Consider the following 27613-nt stretch of genomic DNA (forward strand, 5'->3'; position numbering starts at 1 on the left):
ATTCTGAGGTTTGCCCAGACGGCTAAACCCCAATCACTTATCTGCCAGGAGGAGACTGCCTGCTACTCTATCTGAGGAAAACTGAGGCAGCAACCAGTAAGGTAAGCAACCCAGTTACAATGTGAAATGACTTTTACAAGGTTGTTGTGGGTATTTCTGTGACAATTTTCTTAAGATTATTCAAGCTTGTGTGGGACTATTATGTCATATCAACTTGTAGCAAGGGAAGAACTAAATGAAATCATTCCTATTGAAATATTTTGGGAAGTTGCACTGATGTTCCAAGTAGCAACAGTTCCTGCAAAAGTGGCTGTTCTAGCATTGCACCACAATTAAGACTAAGACATTAATATTTGAGCTGAAATATCTTAAACAGGGTTTCAACACAACCAGTGCATTCATATGGAGGACGTGGTGGAAATACCGTTTAGCTGGCCAACTGTAAAGTGTGTTTCTAAGTGTTCATAAATAAAACCGCACTACATTGAAGTGTGGTTTTACTAAAAAATTGGAATTTCTGACTCCAGGCCCACTCCTGTAATTTATTGCATGTGGATGCACTACTGGACTTGTAGTGGGCCCCATTGAGAGCAGTGGGGTTCCACATGGCTGCAGGGTCCCACCTGTGCAGATCCATTTACAGGATCTATCCCCAAGCCTATTCAGGGCTATGCAGCATCTGTTTCCATTTGTGACTACAGCTCTTTTGGACTCTCGAAAGGACCAAAACCGGTGCATAAACTCTGCATTCAGCACAGATGAGTCATGCTGTCCTTCCATGCTGAGCAGGAAGCGTTACATGCTGGCTAGACTTCATGCAGGACCAGTCAGTTAAGTCATTTCTCCTCCACTCATGAGTCTGGCTTTACTGCTTTCCCTCACAACTTCGTGTACATGGTGTGTACTGGTGAAGGTGATCTCGTTCTCCTGAGGGCAGTTAAAAGAAGTCCCCTATCTTATTTGATTCACTGGGTTTCCTGGAAGCAGCACAAGGAAATATTTAAAGAGGTACAATAATTTGAGTTATGAAAAGGTGAAGATGGAGGCGTTCCTATAGACAGTGGGGCTAGATCCTCAGATGGCACGAACTGGCGTAGCTCCACTGACTTCAGTTGAGAATCGGGCCCTATGATTCCAACTTCCACATGCTTTGCTCTACACAGGAACAAAACTCTGACTTTGTTTCTGACTTGTTTATTATGATCCCTCCATGACTTATGCAACTAAAATGTTCTCTTTCCCCTTACCTGGTACATCTTGTTAAAACATTCAGCAAGGCTGCTGTTATGCTGGGCATTCATGTTTGTCTGTATCGATTAAAAAGCATATGCATTATAGTCAATGATCTAAGGTAAATATTCAGCTAGCTTTTGATCCTACGTGGATGATTTGAAAACCATTTTTCAGCGAAGTAAGTGCAGTTCAGCTTTTTGCTCTTGGTAGTTTCCATGTGCTGTCCTGACACTTATAACAGGTTGATATCTGAAAACTGACTCCTTGTTTTTGCATTCAGAAGATATAAGTATTTCTTGGGAATGGATAAGTCTGGGGCCTGGAAACAGCACATTGTGAAAGAGGGCAATTTGGTTCTACAACAGTAAGTGCTTCTCTTCTTAGCTTTTTATAGTAACACTCTGCTTAAATTAAAACTGACTTCATTTTGTTGTTAATCTGGCAATTTTCTCTCCATGCATTTGTTTTTGCAAAGAGCTGAGGCCCCAAATAATGTAAGTTAATAGTCATAGGCAACTGCTGCCACTAGAGGCTACTCAATCTTCTTTCTGATTTTAAAAACCACAATAAAGTAACCAGCAGCACTGTCTTCTGCCTTGTTTAGATGTCTGAGAAGCCAGTTTTGCAGCATGATTCTGAACTTACTCATGTGAGAGCAAAAAAGATGGAACAGTATTTCCCAGATTTGAGTTACATCACTTCCTCTGCTACTGCAAACATGCATGAATACCTTCATGCAGGTGAGCAGTTAGTTCCATTAAGCTCACACATTCATTGCCCCAAGTAAATATTTGTTCTCCCCAAAATTATAAAAAGGGCAATTACTTCACGATCACATTTTCAAGGCCAGGCCTACACTAGAAAAAGTTTACCACTATATCTATACTGGCATATCTTTCTACTGTAGACATACTTTTTGCTAGTATAATTTCTATCAGTTTCCCCCAACAAAAGAGGTTATACTACCAAAAATGTGTGGTGTTTTTTTTTTTTTTTTTTTTGCTGATGTCACTACATGTACACTGACTTCTGCTGGAATGAAAATGTCACCAACCCCCCACCACCACATGTATGATATCCCAGCCCTAAGACACGTACCTTACCAAGTCTGCCTCACTTTGAAATGTAAGCCCACAATGTGGATATACATAGCAGCAGTTTTCTTTAAAGGAATCTGTAATGCTTCCCCTACAGAGCTGTGGTTGTTCACTCAGCATTGTGAAATGAGACTTGGTGAGAATTAAAAAGGAAGGGACACTTCATATGAAACATCCAGAATTATTTTAACCTGATGATCACTATATAGAAATAGTTTTGTTTTAAAAGCTTGGGGGCAGGGAGAGAGCATCCCTTGCTCCAGCCTATTTCAGCTCTGTTGAGTTTAGTTTTCTGTTATCCTCACCTCTGGTAGCTTAAGTAGAAATGCTCCAAATGTCTTCCTTAATTGAGTATGGATGGCTAGAATAAGGAATAAAGGGTTCTCTTATCAAACCAACAGATTTACTTCTCACTTAACTGTTTTAAATTTAGCCACATTTGACTTTAATTCAACCTACCCCAGTCAGGACAATAATTGGTAAGAAATGTGTTCCCATATCATTTCTATTTTCACTAAAAGCTGCCTTTATTTCCCTGCTTCCTTTCAGCAAGCAGAATCAAATATGCATTTAAAATGGAAAGACATCTGCATACTTAGAGAATAGTGAAGCTTCAAATAAGTAAGGGCTGCTAACAGTACCACTAGCTGCCTGTTTTAATGCTTACTAAAAGCCAGAAACTAAGTGGAGTTGGATGTAAATTGAAAAGCACCAATGCTAGTTGATCTGGTAGCAAAGTGGCTGTATTGTGCTGCAGGAAGCTCTCCGGACAGCATTTCAGGGTACTCCAGCTCCTGACATCAAGTAAGACGTCTGGATTGATGTAAAGGATTTCTAAAAGCCCTGTTTTGGCTGTGGGGTAGGGCAAGGCAAGCACAGCAGATGACAGCTATAAGGCTACCTTCTGAGGTTCCACTTACCCTGCATGCTAGGGTTTGTATGCCACAGTGGTAGTGCTGCAGCCCATATGCAAGGCTGCTGTAATGTAGACAGGCCCCCCAGGGCTGTCATTGACACCTGTGACCTGTAAAGCCACCCTTCCTCTCCAGGCCTCCCATGCTGTGATGTCACGTTGTGTGCAGAGAACACTACTTCATGTTGTACAGATACCTAACTGTTTAGGGGTGGTGCAGGCTGCACTCCATTTAGCTCTCCTTAGCCAGAAAAGGTGTGGCCTCAAAGATGCAGGCTCTAGAAGGAAGAAAAAGGGCTCTAAACAACCCAATAAATGCTTGCAGCTGTTAATATCTATTCCTAGGGGGAGTTCCAGTTATGCTAGGAATTAAATAGAGTAATAGCTTGAAGTAGAAATATTTTATTGCAACCTCCATATATTTCAGTGCAATTACACCAGTCCGTTCTGCATTTTGTCCACTGAATATCCAGACTACAATCAATCTGAAATACAAAACAGTTTTAAAACATGGTAGTGCAATACTAAAGCCGTGCTTTGGGATTGCTGATAAAGCTACAGCCTCCCTAGTATGGCATGGAATATACAGAATAACCCACATAAATATTTCTTTAAGAAATATAGGATTTTCATTCCCATACTTTGCTCCAACCCCACCCCGTTGTAATAGTCTCTATAAGTGTTTCAATACCTAACACTGTACAGTTTTCCTAAGTTAACTGTTGAACTTGTCAAGAGAATTCAGTATTGTGAAAATCTTTTGCTCAAGCTGCTCTTGAATTTTAGGCTCTCCGCAAGTATATTAAAATAGTCTTTGTACATGCAGTATTGCCATTTCTTCCCTTCACTACTGGTTTGGTTTTCTGCCAAGTCAAGTGAGGTTATCTTGCCCTCTCAGAAATTCTACAAGTATCCATATACCTCCCTCATCAATATTTTAATTTGATTTAGAGTATCAACCAAGAGGAAATAAGTGATTAATGTCTGAGGTGGCCACTATATGGTCAGCACTGGATAATCAAAAATACAATTCCAATACTTAAAGCTACACACCAAAATGAAGCTAGATTAACTCCCAAGGGAAGAACACTCTTTTTAAAAATGTTAAACATTAAGATTGAGGCAATTCAAGTTTTAACAATTCTGTCCTGTCAAGTTAAATCAAAAGGTCAGACTTACCAAAAAGGCAGTTACTTAAATCTTAACTGCAAATCAGTCAACAAAATGATGACAGTTTGAATAGGAGGGTACCACTTCATGTTATTGAGACAAAAGGCAAGCACCTACACAAGCTGTAAGAGGTTCCTATGAACATCTCAGTTTTACCAACAGCAACCATGTTATAAATAATGGTTGAGGTGGTAATCTTGAAAAGCCTGAAAGAGGTTCTTAAACAAATTTTAAATAAATATTTATATACAAGTATACACTAAATACAGCTGATTAATGGCTTAAATATAGGTTTCTGGTATTTCAGTGGGGTGACAGTCTAATGACAGCACAGTTTAGGTCTATTTTTGAATTAGAATTTATCACTGCATCTGACAAACTGCAACTAGGAAAGATTGTTGATCCCTTGATGTATCACTTGTGCTGCTACTAACTTCCTTTTGTTTAAAGAGACTTTAGACTCCAACAGCTGCCATTCTTCATTTGAAGCTTTGTTTCATTCTGGGTCTCTGCCTAGAATATCCACAAGATAAGTAAGCCTGCTTGTGTCTGAAACTATCACATCTGTACTCTTCCTGAAAGTGATACTAACCTCATACCATATCGCTGGATTACTAAAACTGAACATGTAAGCGGCTGAAAATAACATTTACAAAAAGGGATTTCTTCCCCATTGTGCATTCCTGTTTCCAGGAATACAGTAATTTATAAGAAAGGCATCGTTTACTGGTCCTATCTAGACAAATCATTTCTATTAAAATAAGACAAGTATACAGGAAGCCTCACACATGCTTTCACTCTTAAGGTGGTTCTTAATACAGGTTTCACTGGAGGCATGAAAGAGGAAACATGTTCCAGTGGCTAAATCCCACATAAACAAGCCAGAGCTCAGGATTTTATTCTCAACTCTGTAACAAGAGCAGCTCGTTTGATTTTCAGAGATGCTCAGTGCCTGCTTCTCAGCCCCCTGACAGTCAGGTAATGAACCTCTATATCTGAGTTTCCTAAGGTATACAATAGGGAAAATACTTTATTCCTGTCTAAAGTGCTACAGAACTAGGGCTTTTTTTTTTTTTTAAAAAAAAAAAAAAGCTCTTGTATTTATCAGAATGTACATATTAAAAACACACTAGTGTGTATCCTAGAATCAGTTTTGTTTTTTGGGGGGTGGGTGGGTGGAGGGAAGTAGTTTTAAGGCTCAACAATTCAAAGTGCAACTCTTAACCACAGCCTATGTATATTTTATTTAATTATAAATGCCCTTCAAAAAGTTATAAAGGGATAGCTGCTTTCAAATAAAAAACAGGGTCCTTTCATGTTTAGCCAGACTTTTCTGAATCAGATAAGCTTCAGAAAACTTGAAAATTAGGACTCAGCTTTTGATAGTTATCACACAAGAGTCAATCAGTATTTATCTACCATGTAGGATAATAATTAAAAACCCCAGAGCAATGCTGTTGTGGTCATGTCCCTCCATCCTGGAGTCCTATCAGGATCTTCTGAAATTCTGGAGAGTTGATTGGGGCTTGAATCTGAGTTCACATACAATCAACCACATTGTTGGATCCCTGACCAACATCACGGATCTGACTACTAAGACAAGAGCACACAGCTACACCTGCTCCAGCTCTGCAGTGAGAAACAGATCCAACAAGCTCCCACCTAGAGAGAATAGTAAGGCAAGAAAGACAAAGAAAGGGGGAAGGGGATGGGAGTTAGGTTTTTTTTTTTCCCCTTGAAAAGTTCTCTACCGCCAATATCTTAATTAAAGTTGGTACATTCTCTCAGAGAAATGAGGCCTCCATTGTATTAATTTAAGGGGAAAGCATTAGTTTGAATGTTTTACCACTTAATTTAAAACAAATTACATTTACTCATAACTTTCTTAAAACTTGAAGAATTGCATCCACCTTACTCTTGAAATGTTGTACTTATAAATTATTTTCCTCTTTTCTGCACCCAACCACATTTTGAGGCCAGAGAGTTGGGTGTAATTTCCTTACCAGCTAGCTCCTTATTGAAAATGAAGTCTCTCAGGCAGGGAGAAGTAATGAAACTAGGCTAATAAATTCATTGGATTAATCCAATTTTGCCTTACCCTAATTATCTTATTTATAGTACTCTGGCTTTTTTCCTCACTGACAAATGAATACCTCCCGTCTCCTCACTGAGGCACAGGAAGCTTCTCTAGTCAAAGGTATAGAGGGACCACATTAAGTATATTCAACTGCCTATCAAGAAAAATTTAATCTTAAATACATATTAAATTTACCCCCAAAAAAACAAGAGCAGTTTAGTGCCCTTCCTCCTTATTCAAGGTGATAAACAGATGGAATTCTTTATATAGAAGACAGCAGCCTCCATGAAGATTGGAGCCATCCCTGGCCATAAATTTTCATAAAACCATGTCAAACTTTTTTGAAGTAATAGTTTTGTCTAACCGTGATCACTAAGGTCACAGGTCAAATCAGAGACTAATGAAAGGCTGCAAAAGAGTTACCTTTTCAATGACACATGGCTTAAACCACAACTGCTAACACCATGGGAGAGACTGAAGGCTGGGCCTTAAGTGCCGATTTGTGGTGTTTGAGATTATGGTCTCCTTTCTAGTAGAGACTAATGTGAAATCACTAAATACATAATTAGAACCTCAATCTAGATTTGAACTATGTTCCTAGAGAAAACTGAATTCTTTATATCCATTAATGTAACTAAATTAAGTATTTGTTGTTGGATGTATGAACTTAGTCCATACAAGACAGCACTCTTAAAAATACACTTTCAGGTAGTTTGACAAGTCTAGAATTTGCATTAAATATCATTTAGCTGTCACTGAGTAAAATTGTTCAGTTACCTATTGAGGACAATAACTTGCTCAGTCATGATAGCTTACTTTACAAGATATAAAAAAACCTGCATTATTTCTTGCTACCCACTATCTGGAGTAGCATATTTAGATAAAGGAGAAAAATTATTCAAACAACTTTCCTAGTTTAAGGGCCACAGTGATTCTACACTGTATACATGAAGCCATCATCACCTGTCTTCATCTAACTCGGAATTACCTGTTCATCTCTGGATCAAAGGCTTCCACTGTGTTCAGATATGCATTGCCATTATGACCACCAACTGCAAAAATTTTACCCATTAGTGTTGCTATGCCAACTCCACCCCTGGGGGTTGTAAGTTCTGCTACATACTCCCACTTGTTATTGCGAGGATCAAACCTTTCAACAGAGCTCAATGGAGAGTTGTCATCAAAGCCACCTACAAAGAAAGACATTACATTACTGTTTGTTAAGAGGGAGATTTTAGTAATGCTGGAGTCCAGTATTCAGACTGCATAATAATCAACTGGTTGGCTGTACAATGGCCACATTGTTCAAACATGGATGCCTGAAGTTAAGTACCTAAAATCAAGTACCTAAAATCAATATTTAGGTAGCAGAGTGTGCCTTAAGTTTTCAGAGGTGTAAAAGTTAAAGGAAGTGGCAGGTGCGCACCACCTCTGAACAGACAGACTGCTTGTGGTACTTTTATTTTAGGCCCTTGCATTTGAAAACTTTGGCCACTGTGGCACAGTGATCATAAGACCAGCTCTTGCTGTTTGTTTTTAACTCTTCTGCCCAAAGATTGTTGAGTCCTTGTGCTTGTTTCCTCAGCACATGCATATAATAATTCTCAGAACAAAGTGGGGCTAAGCTTACTCTTGATGAGAATATTTCCTATTCTATAAAGATATGTACAGTGAAAATGAGCAAGCACTGAACAAGTACATTGGCTTTTCTAGAGACAAAGGAAGAAAAGAGGGCATGTAAGTACTTAATAATCAAATGGAAAACATCCAGAGTTAAATATCAATTTATGCAATGAAACTAAGCTATAAGGGACTCCCAGCAGCACCTGCTGTAATTACCCAGAGATTCTCTTAAAGGATTCATTAAGACCAGAGACTCATCTTTATGCACTACAAATTTCACCATGTTATTTTGGTTAATCCATACCATAAAGACTTACTGAGCCTTCTGGATGTTTTCGTTTCTTCAACTGTAGATTTACATGCATACAGGCTTGTAGTCACACATGTCCTTTCTACTTAAGGAATGTTCTGTCTCTTTTGCAGACTACTCAAGCTAGTCAACATTTCATAACATGCCAGAAAATGTCAGTAAGTGCTACAATCTGCTTCAGATCCAAGCATACTGTCAACTAATTAAAAGTAGTCATGAAGTTGTACCCCATATGCAGCTCTGAATATCAGTACTAAACTACTCTGCTGTGTTTCTTCCACAGTTGTATTGCTTCTGTAAGTGCCACTTCAACTCTAAAACTACACCATATATCCTTTTCTACCACTTCCTACTTAGCTTCTAACTAGTAAACACTAAAATGGTATGGCTTTCAAAAAAAAAAAAGGTGGGGGGGGAAGGGATTCTGTGTTTTAAAGAGAAGGTGATATTAAGAATCTGTTAGCAAGGTCATTTTTTAAATCTCACTGACAAAGTTAGATTAAAACCCGGGCCAGTTAAGATTTCATTTAGCTGGTTATCTCGTGATTCATATTGCAATTCTATGGTATGTATGCACAATTAAACAAATTAGGTATAGTTTAGTTTGGAAAACAGAACTCAATGTGAAGCGGTAAAGAGAAGTTTTTAAAAGTCTATAAATCTAAAACTATTTAACTCAGGCACACAGTGAACAAATGAAAAGGTATGATATATGTACATGTCTCAGGGTCTGTTTTTAAAGGAGAAATGACACTGATGTACTTCTATATTTTCTAAACAGTAGGTGTAAAAATCACTGTGCAATGAATCTGGTATTAATTAAGATCACACTAGTGTCTAACATGAAAGCTTCACTTTTAAATTTCAAAGAAACCCAGTGAGCACGTTCTGTAACTGTCCATGGTATAGTGTGAAATGCACAGAAAATTACACCACTCATCTCTACCACTGGGAAGCACTGACTAGCTTTAATGAATTGTCAAGGGGCTCAGAGCAAACACTGTGTCTGAACTGAAAAAATTAAGTAGGGCTTAATTTTTAGATTTGTTTAATGTTCAAAGGCCACCTAGTCTGACTCCAGCTGCCCCAGATCCAACTAAATAAATCACAAATACCTTAAGTGCAGTAGAACAAATCTAAGCCCCCATGAAACTTATTCATATCGCACTTCCAGTCCACTTCTCCATCCTGACACTTTCCCCCTCCCCTGCCTATTTATAAATACTGGTGGGGGATGGGTAGGAATAAGCTTTGCAGTATGTTCTGAATGACAACAGATTCAGACTTTCACCCCAAAGCTGCCAGTCCTTAGAGAGGGTATCTTGCCAGCAGCCAAAAGAATCTTCTCCTTTATAGCAATAACATTCCAGCCTGTGTTGACCTGATTTTAAGGCAAGGGATTAGAGATGCAGCCAGAATCAGGACAGAGCAGGTCATTTTTTTGGTTTACCGAAATGCATGAGGTTTTTTTTTAAATTCTCCTGGAAGGCGCTTAAAAGTTTATAAAATACTTAGATTTTTAACTTTCTATACATTATAACAGCATTTTTTATGTTGAAACAGCTTCATTCTCAGTCACAATCCACATTTTTATAGGACAAAGTGTCTCAGTTAGGAAGAAACACTCCTACTTACCTACAACGTATAAGCAACCATGGAGTTCACTAACCCCATTGCCAGCTCTTCGTTGACCCATCTCTTTCACTTCTATCCACTTATCCAGATGGGGGTCATATCTCTCTACGCTGGAGAGAGAAGCTACACCATCATTGCCACCAACAGCATACACATAGTTCTGAAAGAAGATTGAGCAGAGACGTTTCATGCATAGAACTAGCCTTTCATATGAAGTCAATAGTACTTTTGTAGTAAAATTCAACATCACACAGCATCACCCAGTTCCTTTTTAGAGTTTTTCTTTTTTTAAATGAACAGTGATTGTTTAGGAATATGCACTGATCCTGGAATGGCTGTCCATCCCAAGGATCACATATTTGTACTGTACAGAATGCTTGTAGTACCATCATGACCAAGAAGTTAAAAATAGAGCCAAGTAAATTTATTTCACAATTTACCTCTCCACAATTTTTCTGTGAACAACCCCCTGGAAGACGTTTGTTTTTTCCTGGGCAAACACAGTGACTGATTTGTGCTAGCACTGTTTTTTAAAAAAACAAACATTTGAATATGAGAGAGATCTGAAGCAATACCTTTTTTCTACTGTTTTCAAAGTCCATTTTAGCACTACTACTAAGTGTCACATTGTATCATTCATTTAATGTTACATTTTGCCTACCTAAATCCATCTGCTGTCTTAATTGGAAACAGTATTTACTTCCTGTCTTCAACTGTTGCTATGTTATGTTAATAAAGATGCCATATTGCAGGCTAAATTTCACTGGTGAGTGAAATTATTTCAGTGTTTATACAAGTGTGAAGTGCTCTGGACCTGCTTTTTCCAGTGCTTTGCACCATGTGTAGTCATTTATGTTGGTGCAAAATGCTACCTGCAGCTGAGTGAATGAAGAAATCCTATTTGGTAGACTATTCCATGCATTACGCAACAAAGGTGGAAATGAGTGGTGCATCAGGCACAGTTTATTTAACACAGCAGCAATGACAAATCTGACTCTTAAAACGATATCCATAACCTTCTCTCTTTTACATAATATGTCACGTTTTGGCCATAATTGAAGAATTGTTTTGGGAGTGCCAACCTACTGATCACAGGATCAGTACAGTACTTATTTGAATGTTATGACAATGTAAATCCACACTGGAGTTTGGCTGGAACACTGATGTTAACACCCTGAACTTTTTCAGAAACTGTACAGTATTTCAAAGGTAATAAATGGTCAGTGCCTCAGTTTTAAGTCTTCTTTGAAAGAGTCCTCTTCACTAGTACAGTGCCTCCTCATACCAAGCCAATGCATTGTTTCAATACTGACTCACAAGGAAGCATTAACTTACCACAAGGGCCACTGAGCCAACTCCTCCTCTGGGAGTATTCATCGACGCTACTCCACTCCATTGATCAGATTCAATGTCATATCTCTCCACATCACTGAAGCAAGTGTTGTCATCTAACCCTCCTATGGCATAAATGGGTCCACCAAGGGAAGCTAGAGCAATTCCTCTCCTAATAAAATCATAGCATCAACACTTGAGTATATCCTTGAAGGTACTAGCAAAGCCAGTTAGATCAAGTGCAATTTTCTCTGACTGGCAACTGTTTCAAAATACAGGAAATAAAGTGTAATGCAAAACAAAAGGGAAATCAAGGAACTGAAAAATTTCTTTGATCAATAACTTTAGCAAGTTGACCGTTGGTGCAATAGCAGCTTCATAAAGTAGACTACTTCATTTTCAGAGGGTGTACCTACCCTAAGGCACCAAACCTGCCTCAGGATCCCCTAGAACAAAGCCCTGCCCTCATCCAGAGTCCCACTACAAGTAAGTTAATGTTATTTTAACTAGAAAAGCTAGCTGGTCTTAATTTATGGCAGGCAGCTACCCTTTCAGCTACAATCTAATCACACAATCCAAAAACCAATGTTGGAACAAGGCACTATTTAGGATTTAATCCACTGTGACGTAAAACAAATGTATTGTTTAAAAAAAGGCAATGGGATTCTAGGAACAGAAGAGTTCGTGCTAGCAGTTAGTAAGTATATAACTGCATGAATCATGTGTTAGCTTTTGCTATGGTGTAGCTGTAGAGTGTTTCAGCACTATTCCTCGCTCCTTTTTCAGTTTCTTTCTTGTGCAGTAGATCAAATCCAGAAGTTTAGTTCTTTAAAGTTTCCCTCCTTGGCTTTTGAATCATGACTAGTCTGACAACTACACTGTTGCACGTAGAACAGTTACCTATGAAAACTAACTGATCTATTTAAAACAGGGGCAGGTAAACTTTTTGGCCTGAGGGCCGCATCGGGTTTTGGAAATTATACAGAGGGATGGTTAGGGGAGGCTGTGCCTCCCCAAACAGCCAGGCATGGCCTGGCCCCTTCCCCCTATCCAATCCCCCCTGTTGGCCCCTCGGGGACTCCCATCCCTGAGTGCTACCCCATCCAACCCCTCCTCTCCTTCCTGACTGCCCCCATTCAATGCCCCCATTCCCTGCCCTCTGACTGCAGAGAACTGATAGTACCTCAAGACAGAAGAAAAAGATTATTTTTCCCCCTCAAAGGAAGGTCCTGCAATCTTGCAACTGCTTCTTCCGGTTACACCACAGAGGCTAAGATACAGTACAGTAACCACTCCTCTTACTACAGTGCTTCACGGGAGGTGCCACAAAAGCTTGAAAGGGTCATCTGAGCCCTAACAATATCAGAGAAGCAAGTTGATGACCCAGATTCTTGGTTCTTTCGAAGTGGCTTTGTGCTTTACTGTTTAAGTCACCGTAGCCAAATGTTTCAGGACTCAGATATGCCTCAGTACTTCACTCCACCCGTTAAGTGTAAGCTTCTTATAGAAGTCTTAATTTTTTTTTAGAAAAATATTTTCCTTAGACTTCAAGTTATGGAGGTTTAAAATAAAAGTAAGGGTGGCGGTTTCTAAGAAATTCAGTAAGAAGAAAAACTCAGTTAAAGCAGTTTAAAAAATTCTCACTAAAATAGTTTTATATCTAATTAAGCTTGTGGCTTCTGCATGTCTCTCTCAAAAAGCAATATGTATTCTTAGTCATTAGATTCCTACACCAAAACAGTTATTTTTATCCACAGTTAACTCAGAAAACCAAAAGCAGTATGCTGAGGAAGTGAAAGTAAGATAGTCACAACTAGCAGGGGGAGGTTTATCTGAAAAAAAAAATTACTAAATATTTTATATGCAGTTTATTTCCAAACTGCTTTTTGGGTACTATGTCTGTTAATATTTCCTTTGATCCAATGTTACAACTACTAAGTAATTAGGAAAATCCAATCTGCTTTTTATTAAGTTTACAAACAATACACTACTTGGAGGCTGATGTAAAGGAACATTATACATTTTACATCGCCAGTAATGCTCTAATGTGCATATGAGATTCATTTCATTACAGACTGAGGCAGACTATTTTTGCCTGTCTGCTGTTTAAAGTGTTACACTAGTCCAGTTGGAATATACAAATAAGTGTAATTTAAATTAATGATTTTGGGGGCGGGAATAGCATTATGAATACTCCACAACACAACCCTGCATTGAAATCTTAGTATACTGTTATACAGGACATAAGCAATACAGAATGTATATGCAAGGAGTGATCAAAGTGTATCTTTTCTATAGCTGGCAATGATCTCAAAACAAGATTTTTTCTCAATTTCAAACCCCCCCGCCCAAGCAAAAGAAAATAGACAGCAGCTGACTGCAAGATCAACCAACTTGCATTCGTAAACCCAAGAATGGTCTGTTGAAACCCTAAGTCTTTTTTAAAAAATGGTATGCACAAAGGCATGGATCAAAAACTAGACTGCAATAACTTCTGGATTATTTTCTAAAAGAACTACTTGCTCCCTTTTTGTTTAAGGGAGATTTACCTCTTGGTGTTCATTGATGCTTTCATCATCCACTTATTAGTGACAGGATCAAACATTTCCATGCTGCCTAAATGTTCATTTCCATCATGCCCACCTACTGCATAGACTTTACCTGAAGAAAAGAGAAGCATTTTGATTTAATGGGTGGTTGGAAACCCAAGTGTTGCCTGACACACAAGATCACCACAAACAGTGGGAAATATACAAGCACAAGCTATTTCCAAAATATCAGCACACTTTTCAGTTGCAAGAATAAGATTTGAAGGTTAAGAATCTGTAGTATAAGAACATACACAGTCTCTAAATTAATTTGCATTAACAGCTGTTTTTATAGGACATTTTAACATCTTAATCTGAGGTCTTCCCTTTTCATATTAAAAACAACATGCCGCAGGCTGGCTGAATTTTTCAGCCTCTAAACAAAACACCAAATTCTTTTAAACAAAGTAGTTTAATATTTGGAGACACAAAGGAATGTATGCTATCTGAAAAACTGTTTTCCATTGATTCTGTTGCAGGAACGTAACATGTTGGGGAAGAGCAACTCAACGATTGCAGCTTCTTGGCTGTAAGTATCAAGTTGAGCACTCAAAAATTGAGTTACCAAAATTAATGGCAGTCTTGGAAAATTATGGACTACATGATTTGCCCAAATGAAAGGAAGTCAATTTCAGAACTCAGGAAAACTGGCTTACAATTATGTGCTCACACTATTCTTCTCTGAGAAAAAAGAAAAATGAAACTACACACTACTATAAGTAATGAGCCACAGGCTGTGGACAGTGAGCAGTGGTCTCACTGGAACAAATGTGTTCTCAGATTAGTGTTCTAACAACACAGGAATGTTTTCAGACCTGAAAAATAGCTCTTTAGTAAACAAACACCAAGTAATTTAGCTATGATATAGGACAGATTTTTCTTATTGTTAGTATAAACAATTAAGTTACTGCAGAAGAAAAAAAATTCGTACAAGGTTATGTTGTTACTAACCTCCCACAGAGATTACACCCACATGTCTTCTCCTGCTGTTCATTTCAGGACCAAAGAACCAGTTGTTTTTGTTTATAGAGTAGCATTCAATGCTGCGAAATGGGTCACCTGATCCACCTCGACCACCAACACAAAATAGTACACCTGAAGGAGAAGATATAAAGAGTAAATACTGGCCTCTGGCATGATTTAGCCAACAAAACATGGGCAATATTTTTACTGAGAATGGATTAGCATACAAAATTAACTGAAGACAAGCACTTTTTTTCTCCTCCCTCTTGGATCACATTCAATACAGCTACACTTCTTCATTTGTGGCAATTACCTGACCTTTCAGCTGGCAAGAACCATGCAATTTTAACATGCAAAATGACTGTCAACATTATTGCAGAGGCTGCTAATCACAGACTCCAAAAACATAATGGAATTTTAATCACTTTAGTCATTTGACAGGGGAGATGGCCATATTTCTTCTTTTACATCTAACTGGATTTCTAGATCAGAATTTGCAGTTTAATCTGCATAACTCAGAGCACTTTGTAGAAGGCAACTTATTGCTTTGTGGTCAATTAACTGTTCAAAAGGAGCACTATGTTTTTCTCCCCAAGAAGTAAACTTTGTAGGGCTTGAGTATCTTTGGTTTCCTGTACACTTCCTAGCATATTAATATGCTTTCTGCAAGCCTTGCCTTGAATATTTACATTTGATCTAGTTAAACTAGTATTTTAAGCTAATTTAAGTAAAATTGGTGTTAAAAGCTATGCACTGCACCTACTCACTTCTTCTTGAAACATTAATTAGATCATAAACATTTAGTCTGCACTACCTATCCCTACACAGATTCCCCTACACTCTTCCTCAGAACGGGAACATCAGATCCCCATTTAATTACCAGCAGTCTCATTCCTTGGGGTTGTGCGGATGGAATACTCAAAGTCTGGCACTGCCCTGCTGCTCAGGTGAAGGTGGTAGTTTCTTGCTTCATCCAGTAAATCTCTACATTTTAGATTCTGCTTGATGATCTCTTCTTTTGCCACAACGCCCATAAGGAAACAAATGGGCAACAAAGGCAGGCGTACCTGATGGGAATATACACAGTTCAGCTACTCTGGATCAGGGCTCAACATCAATGACATACACCAGTCAGGAGTATAATTGTGTAACTTTTAAGTTAAAGCACCCTTCAATGAAAGGAGTAATACAAGTCCATTAATATATAACTTTATTCTTTCTGGGGAGAACAAAGGAACACTTCTTTCAGACCTTGTTTACAGCTGCAGTGTACATGTAGTATGTGCAGCAGTGAAAAGCAGGCTGTGTCCATGCTCATGGTTTGTAATTACGCACAGCAGGTGAAGCTGCTGGAGCCTTTCCCTGCTGTAATGGAAGGATATGTCTACACTGCAAAAAGACCTGCAACAGCAAGTCTCGGAGCTTGTATCAGCTGACTTGGGCTCATTGGGCTTGTGCTACAGGGCTAAAAATAGGAGTATAAACATTTGAGCTCAGGATAGAGCCTGGACTCTGAAATCCATTGAGGGAGGAGGATGTCAGATCCCAGGCTCCAGCCTGGGCTCAACTGTCTACAGTGCTATTTTTAGCCCCACTTCCTGAGCCTGAGTCAGCTGACCCAGACTCAGACTTGCTGCTGCAGGGTTTTATTTTTTGCAATGTAGATATACCCAAAGACTCCAACAGCACAGAAAGGCCCTGGCAGGGGGGAGACAGCAGGATACTACACTGCTAAAAATAGCAGTGTACATGTGAGAGGTACTGCTTGGGCACGTAGAGAGCCCTGTAGGATATGTACCCGAGGGTTCAGGTGTGAAGAGCACTCTATGCTATTCACATAAGCTGTGCCTCACAGTTTATTATTTATACACATGCTAGCTGGGCATGCAACGTCTCCACTCTGTGCTGCTGCAAGTGTAGACGTACCCTCACTTGATTAAATTCTTTATGTAAAAAAGTAGTTTGCTTCTAGGCAGGACTTAAAAAAAATCCACTTGCTCGCTCCAGGGTGAATGGGCTAAGTGGCACTTTGACTGCTTGCAGTATAACAGTTGTTACACCAGGTAGTGCCTCAAGTACTGCTGCGTACTTTCCTTCTTTCTCCAGGTGACTGAAGCCAGGTCTTTACCGTTGCTGATACACCAATGTAAAAGAAGAATATGGTGTTTTTACAACACTAAGCCCTAAATGTTGACATTTATACCATCATAAGAGTGCTTTTGCTAGTATAGCTTACTTCATTTGGGGAACCACTATAAGCTATGGCACTTTTAACTGGTATAAATTTGTCTATACTAGGAGAATTTGCTAGCAATACTAGCAAACCTTTTCTAGTGTACATCTCGCCTCACAGTATAGGTTAAAGGATGTTGAGAGCTAAATGGCAGAGACCCCAGAGGCAGTACAGAGCAGACAAGGCAGCAGAAAGGACTAGAAATACAGCAGTATACAGACTAGCCAAAGCACGGACCAAATCTTTGGTTCCAGATTAGCAGGGGACATCAAGACTGTGGAGATGTGCGGTAGTATAAATGCACTGCGGTGGGAAGTTGACAGATGTGAATTTGGGCACCCTGATGACATTTAATTAGGCAAACGGATTTCTGTTTTCTGACTAGGTGTAGGTAGGTTTTTTTCAAGTCCTGTCTCCAACTGCAGGAAGCATACGTTTTAATATAATTTCTGACTGTCTCAGCTGTGTGTCAGGACAAATACTTATCAAAGAAATCATCCCCTCTCCCGCTCCCCGCTCCCAAATTTACTATTGCCAAATGCATTAATTATGTTCTCTATTTGACTATCTATGCATTTTTAAAGGTTTCGTTTCCAGAACAGATACTGTTTTCTGTTATTTCTAATTAGCATGAAGTTCAATCACTACGGTAAAAATTTTCCTTTCAGAAACCAGTAAAGAATGTGATTTCCTTTTCTGATATCCAAGCATAGATCAGAATTGGTTCTATTCTAAGCAGAAGACAACATAAATCTGTGACAGATTGCTGTACCAGGGGAAAATGTCTTGCTTAGTAAAGGCTGAATATTAAATTGAAGATTATTCAACACAGAACTAAATCAATTGAGTTTTGACAGGGAAAGAAATACATTGCATCTTTTGTTTGTCTTTGTTTTTCTTGCTCTTTTTTTCTACTGTATAGATTTTCTATTATAAACAAAAGGGATGGCTTCATCTCTGCATGGTATAGGAAAATATGCTCCAATCTATGCATACACCCCAACCTTTTCCTTACCTGAGCAAGTATTTCATCCAACCATGAAGTATGATGCTGTGGATTAGCAAGCAGCCACTTGATAGCAGCACTATAAACCTGCTTCTCATTCTCTATGTTCAGATCACTGGAAGACAAGAGCTTATGGAGGTGCTGAGGTGACATACTCACAAAGTCCTCACATTCCACCACTTCAGTAAAGTGTTCACAAGCATATCTGTCAGCCATGTCCATCAAGTCAATACGGTTGTGACTTTCTGCAAAGGCCCTCACTGCCAGGCAGTTTGAGGGATGAAAGTGTAGTTTCATATATTCACAGCAAGCTTTTGCTACTAGCTCCACCTGAAGAATGCAGGCTGCATATAAGAGAGGCTGGACATTATCGACAGTCAATGTAAGCCGGGAGGAATAGACAAACTTCACCAAATCTTCTATTGCATCTCCATCGAAGTCCCTGATCTCAATCAATGTCTGTTTTGCCTCAGCCATTTCAGAAAGAAACATAGCTCTGAAGTAAGGGATAACACAAGCCAGAACCAACTTGTGGCAGGAGATTAGCTTTGAACCAACCTGTCAGGGAAAGAAAAAAAGACTGTTTAAATGGAAACTTGGGGGTTTTGGGTTTAAAAAAAAGAAATTATACAAATTATAACTGAGATTGAAATTCTGGACTGTCATGTTGCGGTGCATACTTGGTAAAAAACTGAATTCCTCTAGTTTGCTTATTTTTGTCATTTAACGAGCTGCATAAAAAACCAGGACGACAGATTTCAGTTTAGACATCTGACCTTTTAATTCACAAGAGCAGGACAAGGCAACAGCCTATCCCTAGTTCAAGTTCCCAATAACATTTATTATTCCTCTTATATAAACCTTCCACCACCCAGGACCTTTTAAAAAGATAAAGCAGAACTGGAATTCCCTTAAGAATCACAATTCAGATAGAAGTCTGGGGATTAAAGAGGAGATCACTGGTTTATTTTAGCTTACACACAAACTTAAAGTGCATAGGAAAGTGCATATGACCGCCAGTGTGGGTCAGTGGCAGCCACACTAAGGAAAACAAGATATACAGACTGTAGCCTGGCAATGGTAGTAACTTCCTTGTCCTTCTCCCATGGATACTTCAAGATTGAGGAAAGAGGCAGGTATCAACTCTTCTCCAGAAGCAGGTGTGTAGTGAGGGTATAGGGAAGCGGAGCATAGATTACTTCCTCCTCCCCAAAATATCAGGGGGCAGATCCTTCACTAGTGCAAATTGTCATATCTCCTTTAACTTCAATGGAAATACGACAGTTTACATCAGTGGAAGCTCTATCCCCAGGAATGGAAGGGCCTGTCCCCTCCAGGCCTCTTCTGCGCCATGCCAACCTCAGACACAGCAGGAGCCTTCTTCCTGACAAACCTCCAACCACAGCCATGTTTGAATCTGCTGCATAAGGCTGACCTTTTTTGCTGAGAGCTGAATTTGAAATTAAGTTCAAATAAATGGATTATTATGCATCCGATGAAGTGAGCTGTAGCTCACGAAAGCTTATGCTCTAATAAATTTGTTAGTCTCTAAGGTGCCACAAGTACTCCTTTTCTTTTTGCGAATACAGACTAACACGGCTGCTACTCTGAAAAATGGATTATTAGATCAGCAGTTCTCAACCAGGGGCCTGGGGGCCATAAGCAGGGCCAATATTAGACTTGCTGGGGCCCAGGGCAGAAAGCCAAAGCCATGCTGTGCAGGGCTGAAGCCCGGGGCCCTGAGCTCTGCCTTCTGCGGCTGAAGTTGAAGCCTGACAAACCTAGCTTGGTGAGGCCCCCTATGGCGTGGGTCCCCAGGCAACTGCCCTGCTTGCTGCCTTCTAATGCTGGCCCTGGCTTTTATTTGCAGAAAAACAGCTTGTGGAGCACTGGTGGGCTATGGAGTTTTTATAGCATGTGGGGGGTGAAAGGCTCAAAGAAAAAGATTGCGAACTCCTATATTAGATGACAATAGAAATTTTATTCTATATTCTGTTTCTGCAGTTTGGGGCTGAGTAACATTCCACGTTTTGAAAGGAGGATTTATTTTTGTACAGGAAGTGGTCCATTTTCAACACAAACCTTAGGGGAGCCACAAGGTATAAAAATTACCCTGACAGCATAAGACTCTACTGTTCTATTGTACAGCCAAGTCAATAACTAAAATGTTGTTTACCAAGATAGGAGGAGAAAAATCTGCTCTGTTTTTTCTGTAGGGAGAAGAGAGGTGATACTGTGCTCAGTGTCCTCAGGCACTGGCAAGCACAAACAGTTCTCTATAAAAGAGTTAAATATATGAAACAAGCAAAGTATGTATTTGAGCAATTCTGACGTGCAGAGCTACAATTCCATTCAAGGAGTCCCAGTTACACCACAAATGAAGAAAGAAAAGGTGAAATAGTTTATAAAGCTACCACAGTCTCAAAATAATATAGCTCAAATTCCTTAAATTATTTGTTTTTCCATGTTATAGGCATAGTATCTTCCTGTTAAGCCACCACTAGAATGGCTCCTTTTTAAAAGAAGTTTCTCCATGTTTGGAAAACCAAAACCTTCGTTTCAACACAAGCATTTGGTTCATTGAGATAGCACATGTGCAAATTAAAGAAAACTTAAGATATGGTATTTAACTGTTACACTGCAGCACTGTAAATTGGTGTTCTGTTCGTTTTCTTGAATGAAGGTTCTTCATCCTTTCAAATCAATGAACGGGGGAGGGGGAGAAGAGTACTGTACTATTTCCCCTCTTACAACTCAAGCTATAATGTAAATTTCACTCTCCAGATGGGTTTTTAAATTGTTCATTTCCCTTATAGCACATTTTAGCCAATCTATGCTCCTGTATGTGGAGTACCACTAATACTACATTTGAGAGCTACACCAGCCTTTCACAGCTGTCAGATATGATTTACCAAAAACAACAGTTAATCTTCTAGTCAGTGTTCATGGTTCAGCCTCTCAACTGACATCCCTCCTTTCTTAAACACATTGATTTCCTTATTTTTATACTCTATTTAGTAATCAGAAAAGCCAATTTAAAACTAATTTCCACAAAATCATTCAGTCTTTAAAGTATTACTCTTCAGTTCAGCACTGATCATTGTTTAGCTGGTTTCCTTTTCAGAAGACTGTATTAAATTATTAATTCTAGATCTAACATTTGTGTTCAGCACCACATCCTGGCACAAAAACAGGCCAAGTCTAAAGCTTATACTTTATTACTGGCAAGGATATGTTCTTTTGTTACAGAATGCTGCATATTCAATATTTTAAAAGACTACCAATACCCTTGAAGCATCCTGTAGGAAATACAGCTTGTGATTTATGCTACCTCATGTCAGATCAATGACAACATTAAATTATTACATAAATTCACTGAAAATATGCCAGGTAAATATGAAGCTGTTATTACATCAATATCCATAAAAATGCTCTATTTGGATTTATAGAATGCATTCAAACATTCATGAAGTATTTGCATGTTTTTAAAAAACACAACATGCTGATTCTACATTTCTAAAAAGGCACCCCCATACGTAATTTTTGTATATTTTCTCTTGTATATCAGCCAACTAATGCGCACTTGGTTGTAAATTATTGTAGATTTCATATATTTTGCTTTAATTGAAAGCAAAGTTACAGAAGTTTCTACAAATGACTTTCACAAATACAGTGGCCATTTAAAATGGCAAAATGCCTCTGATATAAAACACTTTTGAACTAATACAGAAACTTACAAAAATCTAAGTTGCCCCTTGAATTATTCCTTATTCAGTATTAACAGCATTTGTGAAATCACTGGAAACAAATGTATTACAGTGAAGTCAGTTACCATTATAAATAGGGCCCTCACAAATTCAGTGTCCATTTTGGCCAATTTCAGAGTCATAGGATTTTTAAAAAATCTTAAATTTCATGATTTCAGAAATTTTAAATTGGCAATTTCACAGTGTTGCAATTGTGGGAGTCCTGACCCAAAAAGGAGTTGGGGGGGTGGCAAGGTTATTGTGGGGGGTGGTTTGCTACCCTTCTGCACTGCTGCTGGCAGTGGCGCTGCCTTCAGAGCTGGGCAGCTGGAGATTGGCAGCTGCTGGCCAGGAGCCCAGCTCTGAAGACAGAGCCACCGCCAGCAGCAGCACAGAAGTAAGGATGGCATGGTATGTTATTGCCACCCTTACTTCTGCAGTGCTGCCTGCAGAGCTAGGTCCTCAGTCAGCAGCGATCACTCTCCAGCCACCCAGCTCTGAAGGCAGCGGCGCAGATGGAAGGATGGCATGGTATGGTATTGCCAGCCTTACTTCTGCGCTACTGCTGGCAGGGCGCCACCTTCAGAGCTGGGCGCCCGGCCAGCAACTGCCACTCTCTAGCTCTGGAGGCAGTGCAGAAGGGCAGCCCCCCTAAAATAACTTTGCAATCCCTCGGCAACTCCCTTTTGGGTTACAACCCCTAGTTTGAGAAACGCTGGTCTCCCCTGTGAAATCTGTATAGTATAGGGTAAAAGCCACACAAAAGACCAGAGTTCACGGTGGGAGACTAGATTTCATAGTCTGTGATGCATTTTTCATGGCAGTGAATTTGGTAAGGCCATAATTATAGACATTCCCCCCGAATCTTGTAATGAGATATGTATGTCCAGTAGGCTCTGTGCCCATATAAAGCTCCACAGATAGATCAGCACAGGAGCAGGGATCCATCCATGCAGATCTAATTGCAGGACTAGGGCCATTAGCATGTTCATTTAAAATGAAGTCTGACTGTTTGAGATGTTAGTGTTGCCTTTTTTGTATAAAATAAATTTATTCATGAAAAAAAAAATCTTTTTCTGGAATGATTACTGGGGGGAGATTCATTCACTTTGGATAACTTTTGCTTCATAACCCTCCATATACAGCTACAAAACTGAAGACCATATTTTTAAAAAGGAAAATGATAAAGTTTTTAATATTTTCATACAGTAAAAATATTTGGAACATTGAATTATTTTGTTTAAAGTTATGAGTTTGAAGTAGTCTACAGTTCAAGGTAACGTTAGAGGAAGTATACTGAAATGCAATCGCTTAGAAGAAGATTATATTATATATATATATATATAGTTATTATACAACTTCCAAACAGATCATCTTAAATTTGACCAGTCTATCAACCTTAACAGAGTATTTAATTGATAAGTTATTCCACAAAAAACAATGTAAAAATATGAATCATACTTGCCTAGTTCTATCTATTCAATTCAAACACTAAATGTTTTTATTCCTTCTGCTCAATTAGCTAGCCTTTTTAATAGTCTACCAGCTTCAACCATCTAATGCAGAATGGGTTAAACTACGGCCCGGGGGCCACATCCAGAGGCTAGCCCCTGGCCCCTCCCCTTTTGCTCCCCTCCCTCCCTGCCTCTCTCGCAGTCACAGTTCCCCCTGCACCTGGGCAGCATGGCTGCAGCTCTGGCCGGGGGGCACGGCTATAGCGCAGCCAGACCTGTTGCTCCAGGGCAACGTGGTCAGTGGAAGTTTGGGGGAGGGGGAGTGTCAAGGGGCCAGGGTCCTGCTGCCGGGAGCAGGGGCACAGCAAACCAGGGCCCCCCTCCACCTCCAGCATGCTTGGCCCCTGTCCCCAGCAGCCAAGCCCAGACAGGGAGTGAGCCCTGCCCACTGCCAGGGAGAGCAGCCAAACGAGCAGGGGAAACACAGGGAAAGGACTGAGCCCCCCTTTCCCCCACCCCACAGGTAATGTAGGGTGGGGAGAGCAGGGAGGGTTGGACAGGGGGCAGGGGGGCCCCAGCAGGGCAGTCAGGGGGAGGGAGTTCTGGGGGGCTGAAATGGGGGCAGGGGCTCGGCTATGCCTCGCTGTTTGGGGAGGCATAGCCTCCTCCAGCCTTCCCTACCTAGCCCTCCATACAATTTCTGTACTCTATGTGGCCCTAGGGCCAAAAAGTTTGCCCACCCAGATCTTATGTAACCAAAAAGGTTTACTAGCAAGAAATATAAAGGTGGACGAAATTACATAAGAGTGGCCATACTGAGTCAGATCAAAGGTCCATCTAGCCTAGTATCCTATCTGACAGTGGTCAATGCCAGGTGTCACAGAGGGAATAAACAGAACTGGTGATCATCAAGTGATCCATCCCGTTGCCCATTTTTTGCATCTGGCAAACAGAAGTTAGGGACACCATTCCTGCCCATCCTGGTTAATAACCATTGATGGACCTAACCTCCTTGAATTTATCTAGTTCTTTTTTGAACCCTATTATAGTCTTGGCCTTCACAACATCCTATGGCAAAGAGTTCCACAGGTTGACTGTGCGTTGTGTGAAGAAATACCGTCTTTTGTTTGCTTTAAATCTGCTACCTATTAACAAGGTTTCGGATAATGCCATGACTGATCAGTGAGGTCTGTGTTCATCTCGAGACAAGTTCTCTGTATTACAATTGTGGGGGCATAATTGTATTAATCCACAACAGGGCTGAAGAAAATTAAGACAGCCACAGTTAAAGATTCATGTCAAGCTAGGAGTAGCTGTAAATACCACTGGCTCCAACCGCCCCCCCTCCCCCGGAAAAAAAAATTTCTACATGTGCTGAGGAAATGGGTTATTTCCAGCATCACCTATAAACTCAAATATGGAGGTGCCCGGAGGTGTCATGAGGAAAGTTTTGCCTCAATGTTTGAAAAGGCTTAGCAGATTAATAGAACAGGGATATACAGTAGAACCTCAGAGCTCTGAACACCAGGGTTAAAAAAGGACCAGTCAACTACACACTTCATTTGGAACCAAAAGTATGTAATCAGGCAGCAGCAGAGACTCCCCCTTCCCCCTGAATTTTAATTGTTTTTACTTTAGAAAAATCCTATAGAATACAGATTTATATCCATTCCATAAAATTCTATAGGATGGTTCAAAAAGCCTAGAGAGAGAATTCCATTCTCTATGTTTTTAGAGCCATTTCTACAGAAACTTATTACCTTTAGATTTTCAGAATCCTTCTCTTAACCCTGTTGTCCCCAACCTCCTGAGTGTCCCTCTCTCTCTCTTTCTCCCCACTTTTTCTTAGCAGCTTTTGGCTAGTAGGTTTAGTCCTCTATTAGGTGTTCAATAAGTTTCCAAGCTTTACATGTGCATTGATGTGCAAGTGTGTGAAGGTGTGAGGATGGTCAGGACAGAATGAAGTGTTAGAAATGATATTTAGAGAGATTTTGGTTAGAGAAGAAAATACAGCATTTGAGGGGAAGGAAAGGGGGGGGGAGGCAGATTTAAGCCAGAAGAGAACATACGGATGGCCATACTGGGTCAGACCAATGGTACATCTAACCCAGTATCCTGTCTTCTGACATTGATTAGTGCCAGATGCTTCAGAAGTAATGAACAGATCAGGACAATCTATTTAGTGACCCTGACATGCAGTCTCTTCTGGCAGCTGGAAGTTTAGGGACACCTGGAGCTATCAGTTGCTTCTCTGACCATCTTAGCTAATAGCCATTGATGGACCTAACCTCCATGAATTTAGTTAATTCTTTTTTTTAACCCAGTTATACTTTTGGCCTTCACAATATCCCCTGGCAAAAAGTTCAGCAGGTAGACTGCATGTTGTGTGAAGTAGTCCTTCCTTATGTTTATTTTAAACTTGCTGCTTATAATTTCATCAAGTAACCTCGAGTTTTGCATTATTTGAAGGGGCAAATAGCATTTCCCTATTTACTTTCTCCAAACCATTCATGGTTTTATAGACGTCTATTATATCCTCCCTTAATCATTTCTCTTCTTTTCTTTTTATTAAAAAGACTGCAGTTTTTCAGTTTAGGAGTACTTGTGGCACCTTAAAAACTAACAAATTTATTAGAGCATAAGCTTTCGTGAGCTACAGCTCACTTCATTGGATGCATTCAATGGAAAATACAGTCTGTATCTGATGAAGTGTAGCTCACGAAAACTTATGCTCTAATAAATTTGTTAGTCTCTAAGGTGCCACAAGTCCTCCTTTTCTTTTTGCGAATACAGACTAACACGGCTGCTACTCTGAAACCAGTCTTTTTAATCTCTCCTCATGTGGAAGCTGTTCCATATCTGTATCATTTTTTTGACCTTCTCCGAAAAATCTTTGACAAATGATTAAAAAAATCCTCTAACGGTAAGTACATATAACAAAGACAGACAGTGAGTTACATTTTTTAAAACATATTAAATAGAAAGCTGATTGATACAATGTTAAATAAATGCAGTAAACACAGCATCCAACTGTTTTACTCTTTTAGACAACAGAGGAGTGACAGCATAGGTATTATTTATTTATTTATTTACCTTGGACAGTTGGGCTACTAGGTGCTGAACTGATTTCAAACCATGGATAAGGATACCTTCTGGGATTTTGTATTAGGGCTGGTCTACATCAGGAACTTACATCGGCATAGCTATGTCTTCAGGGATGTGAAAAATCAACCCTTAAGAGTATGTCTACACTGCAATTAGACACGCACGGCCAGTGCCCACAGGGCTGCTTAACTGCAGTGTAGATGTTCTAGCTCCAGCTGCAGCCTAAACTCTGGGATCCTCCCACCTCGCAGGGTCCTAGAGCCTGGACATCTACACTGCACTTAAACAGCCCCACAGCCTGACTCCTGGGAATGCAAGTCAGCTAACACAGGCCAGCCACGGGTGTCTAACTACAGAGATACATAGCTATGTCAAACTAACTCCCACTTTAGACAGTGTTAAATCAATTGCGCTAAGTCCATCAACCTAGCTATTACCTACCGGGGTGATGGATTAACTACAACAATGGGGGAATCCCTCCCATCGCTGTAAAGAGTGTCTAGCTGTTTCCAGAAGTGACCATTTATGATGTCAAGAAATTGCTCCTCTGAACTATGGCCCAGTGTGATATTTGATCAGCTGGTATAGTATTTCATTAGATGAAATAACCCATTGTTACTGTTTTAGCAGATTTGACATTTGATTTCTCTCAGTATTATGCACTGACTTAAACAGATATAATCTTATAATCTTATGATTCAGGATTTACATATTTACAGATTCTACTGAATGGCCACATCAACTGAAATTGTATTTTGGTAGAATCTATAGTACTAAACATAAAACCCTCTAGTCCCTTACTTCTTTGACTTAGTCTGTCCCTCCTGGGTTATACATTTATGATCAGTGCAAGAACCATGCACCAGTGAGTCACAGCACAACACAAACTTCAAAAACATCATAAGTGGTCCTCTGCCCAATGTAGTCCCAGGCCTTCTGCTAAAGAGAAATCCAAGGACATTTTCCTTAAAGGAAAAAGTCTACCTCTGTTCTTGAAATATCTCATTATGGAAGAAACATATGTGGAACTGTAAGATTAAAGCGAGATAATTCTCTCAGAGTATATGTCATTAAAGGGCCATTAGCAACTTAAATTTGGAGGAAAAAAGGCTTTTTTCTTCCCTCCAG

General features: G+C 39.7%; 1 protein-coding gene across 6 annotated transcripts in view; it reads right to left on the reverse strand.

Moving 5' to 3' along the window:
• Positions 1 to 3556: 3556 nt before the first annotated feature.
• The window catches only part of KLHL8 (kelch like family member 8), a 40378-nt gene continuing 16321 nt past the window's right edge, over positions 3557 to 27613 (reverse strand). For 2 of the 6 annotated variants that reach the window (XM_038398676.2, XM_038398677.2), the window contains exons 3-10: positions 18190 to 18738; positions 15822 to 16008; positions 14930 to 15073; positions 13940 to 14051; positions 11394 to 11562; positions 10059 to 10218; positions 7479 to 7680; positions 3557 to 3728 (exon numbers count right to left, since the gene is read on the reverse strand). In XM_038398676.2, the coding sequence (XP_038254604.1) occupies positions 3572 to 3728; positions 7479 to 7680; positions 10059 to 10218; positions 11394 to 11562; positions 13940 to 14051; positions 14930 to 15073; positions 15822 to 16008; positions 18190 to 18738 (1680 nt within the window). In that variant the 3' untranslated portion in view covers positions 3557 to 3571. Of the gene's footprint in view, positions 3729 to 5501; positions 6076 to 7478; positions 7681 to 10058; positions 10219 to 11393; positions 11563 to 13939; positions 14052 to 14929; positions 15074 to 15821; positions 16009 to 18189; positions 18739 to 27613 lie in introns of those variants that run through there. The other 4 variants (XM_038398678.2, XM_038398680.2, XM_043513457.1 and 1 more) reach the window with 3 other exon arrangements.

Source organism: Dermochelys coriacea, chromosome 4 (assembly GCF_009764565.3).
Source record: "Dermochelys coriacea isolate rDerCor1 chromosome 4, rDerCor1.pri.v4, whole genome shotgun sequence".
NCBI lineage: Eukaryota > Metazoa > Chordata > Testudines > Dermochelyidae > Dermochelys > Dermochelys coriacea.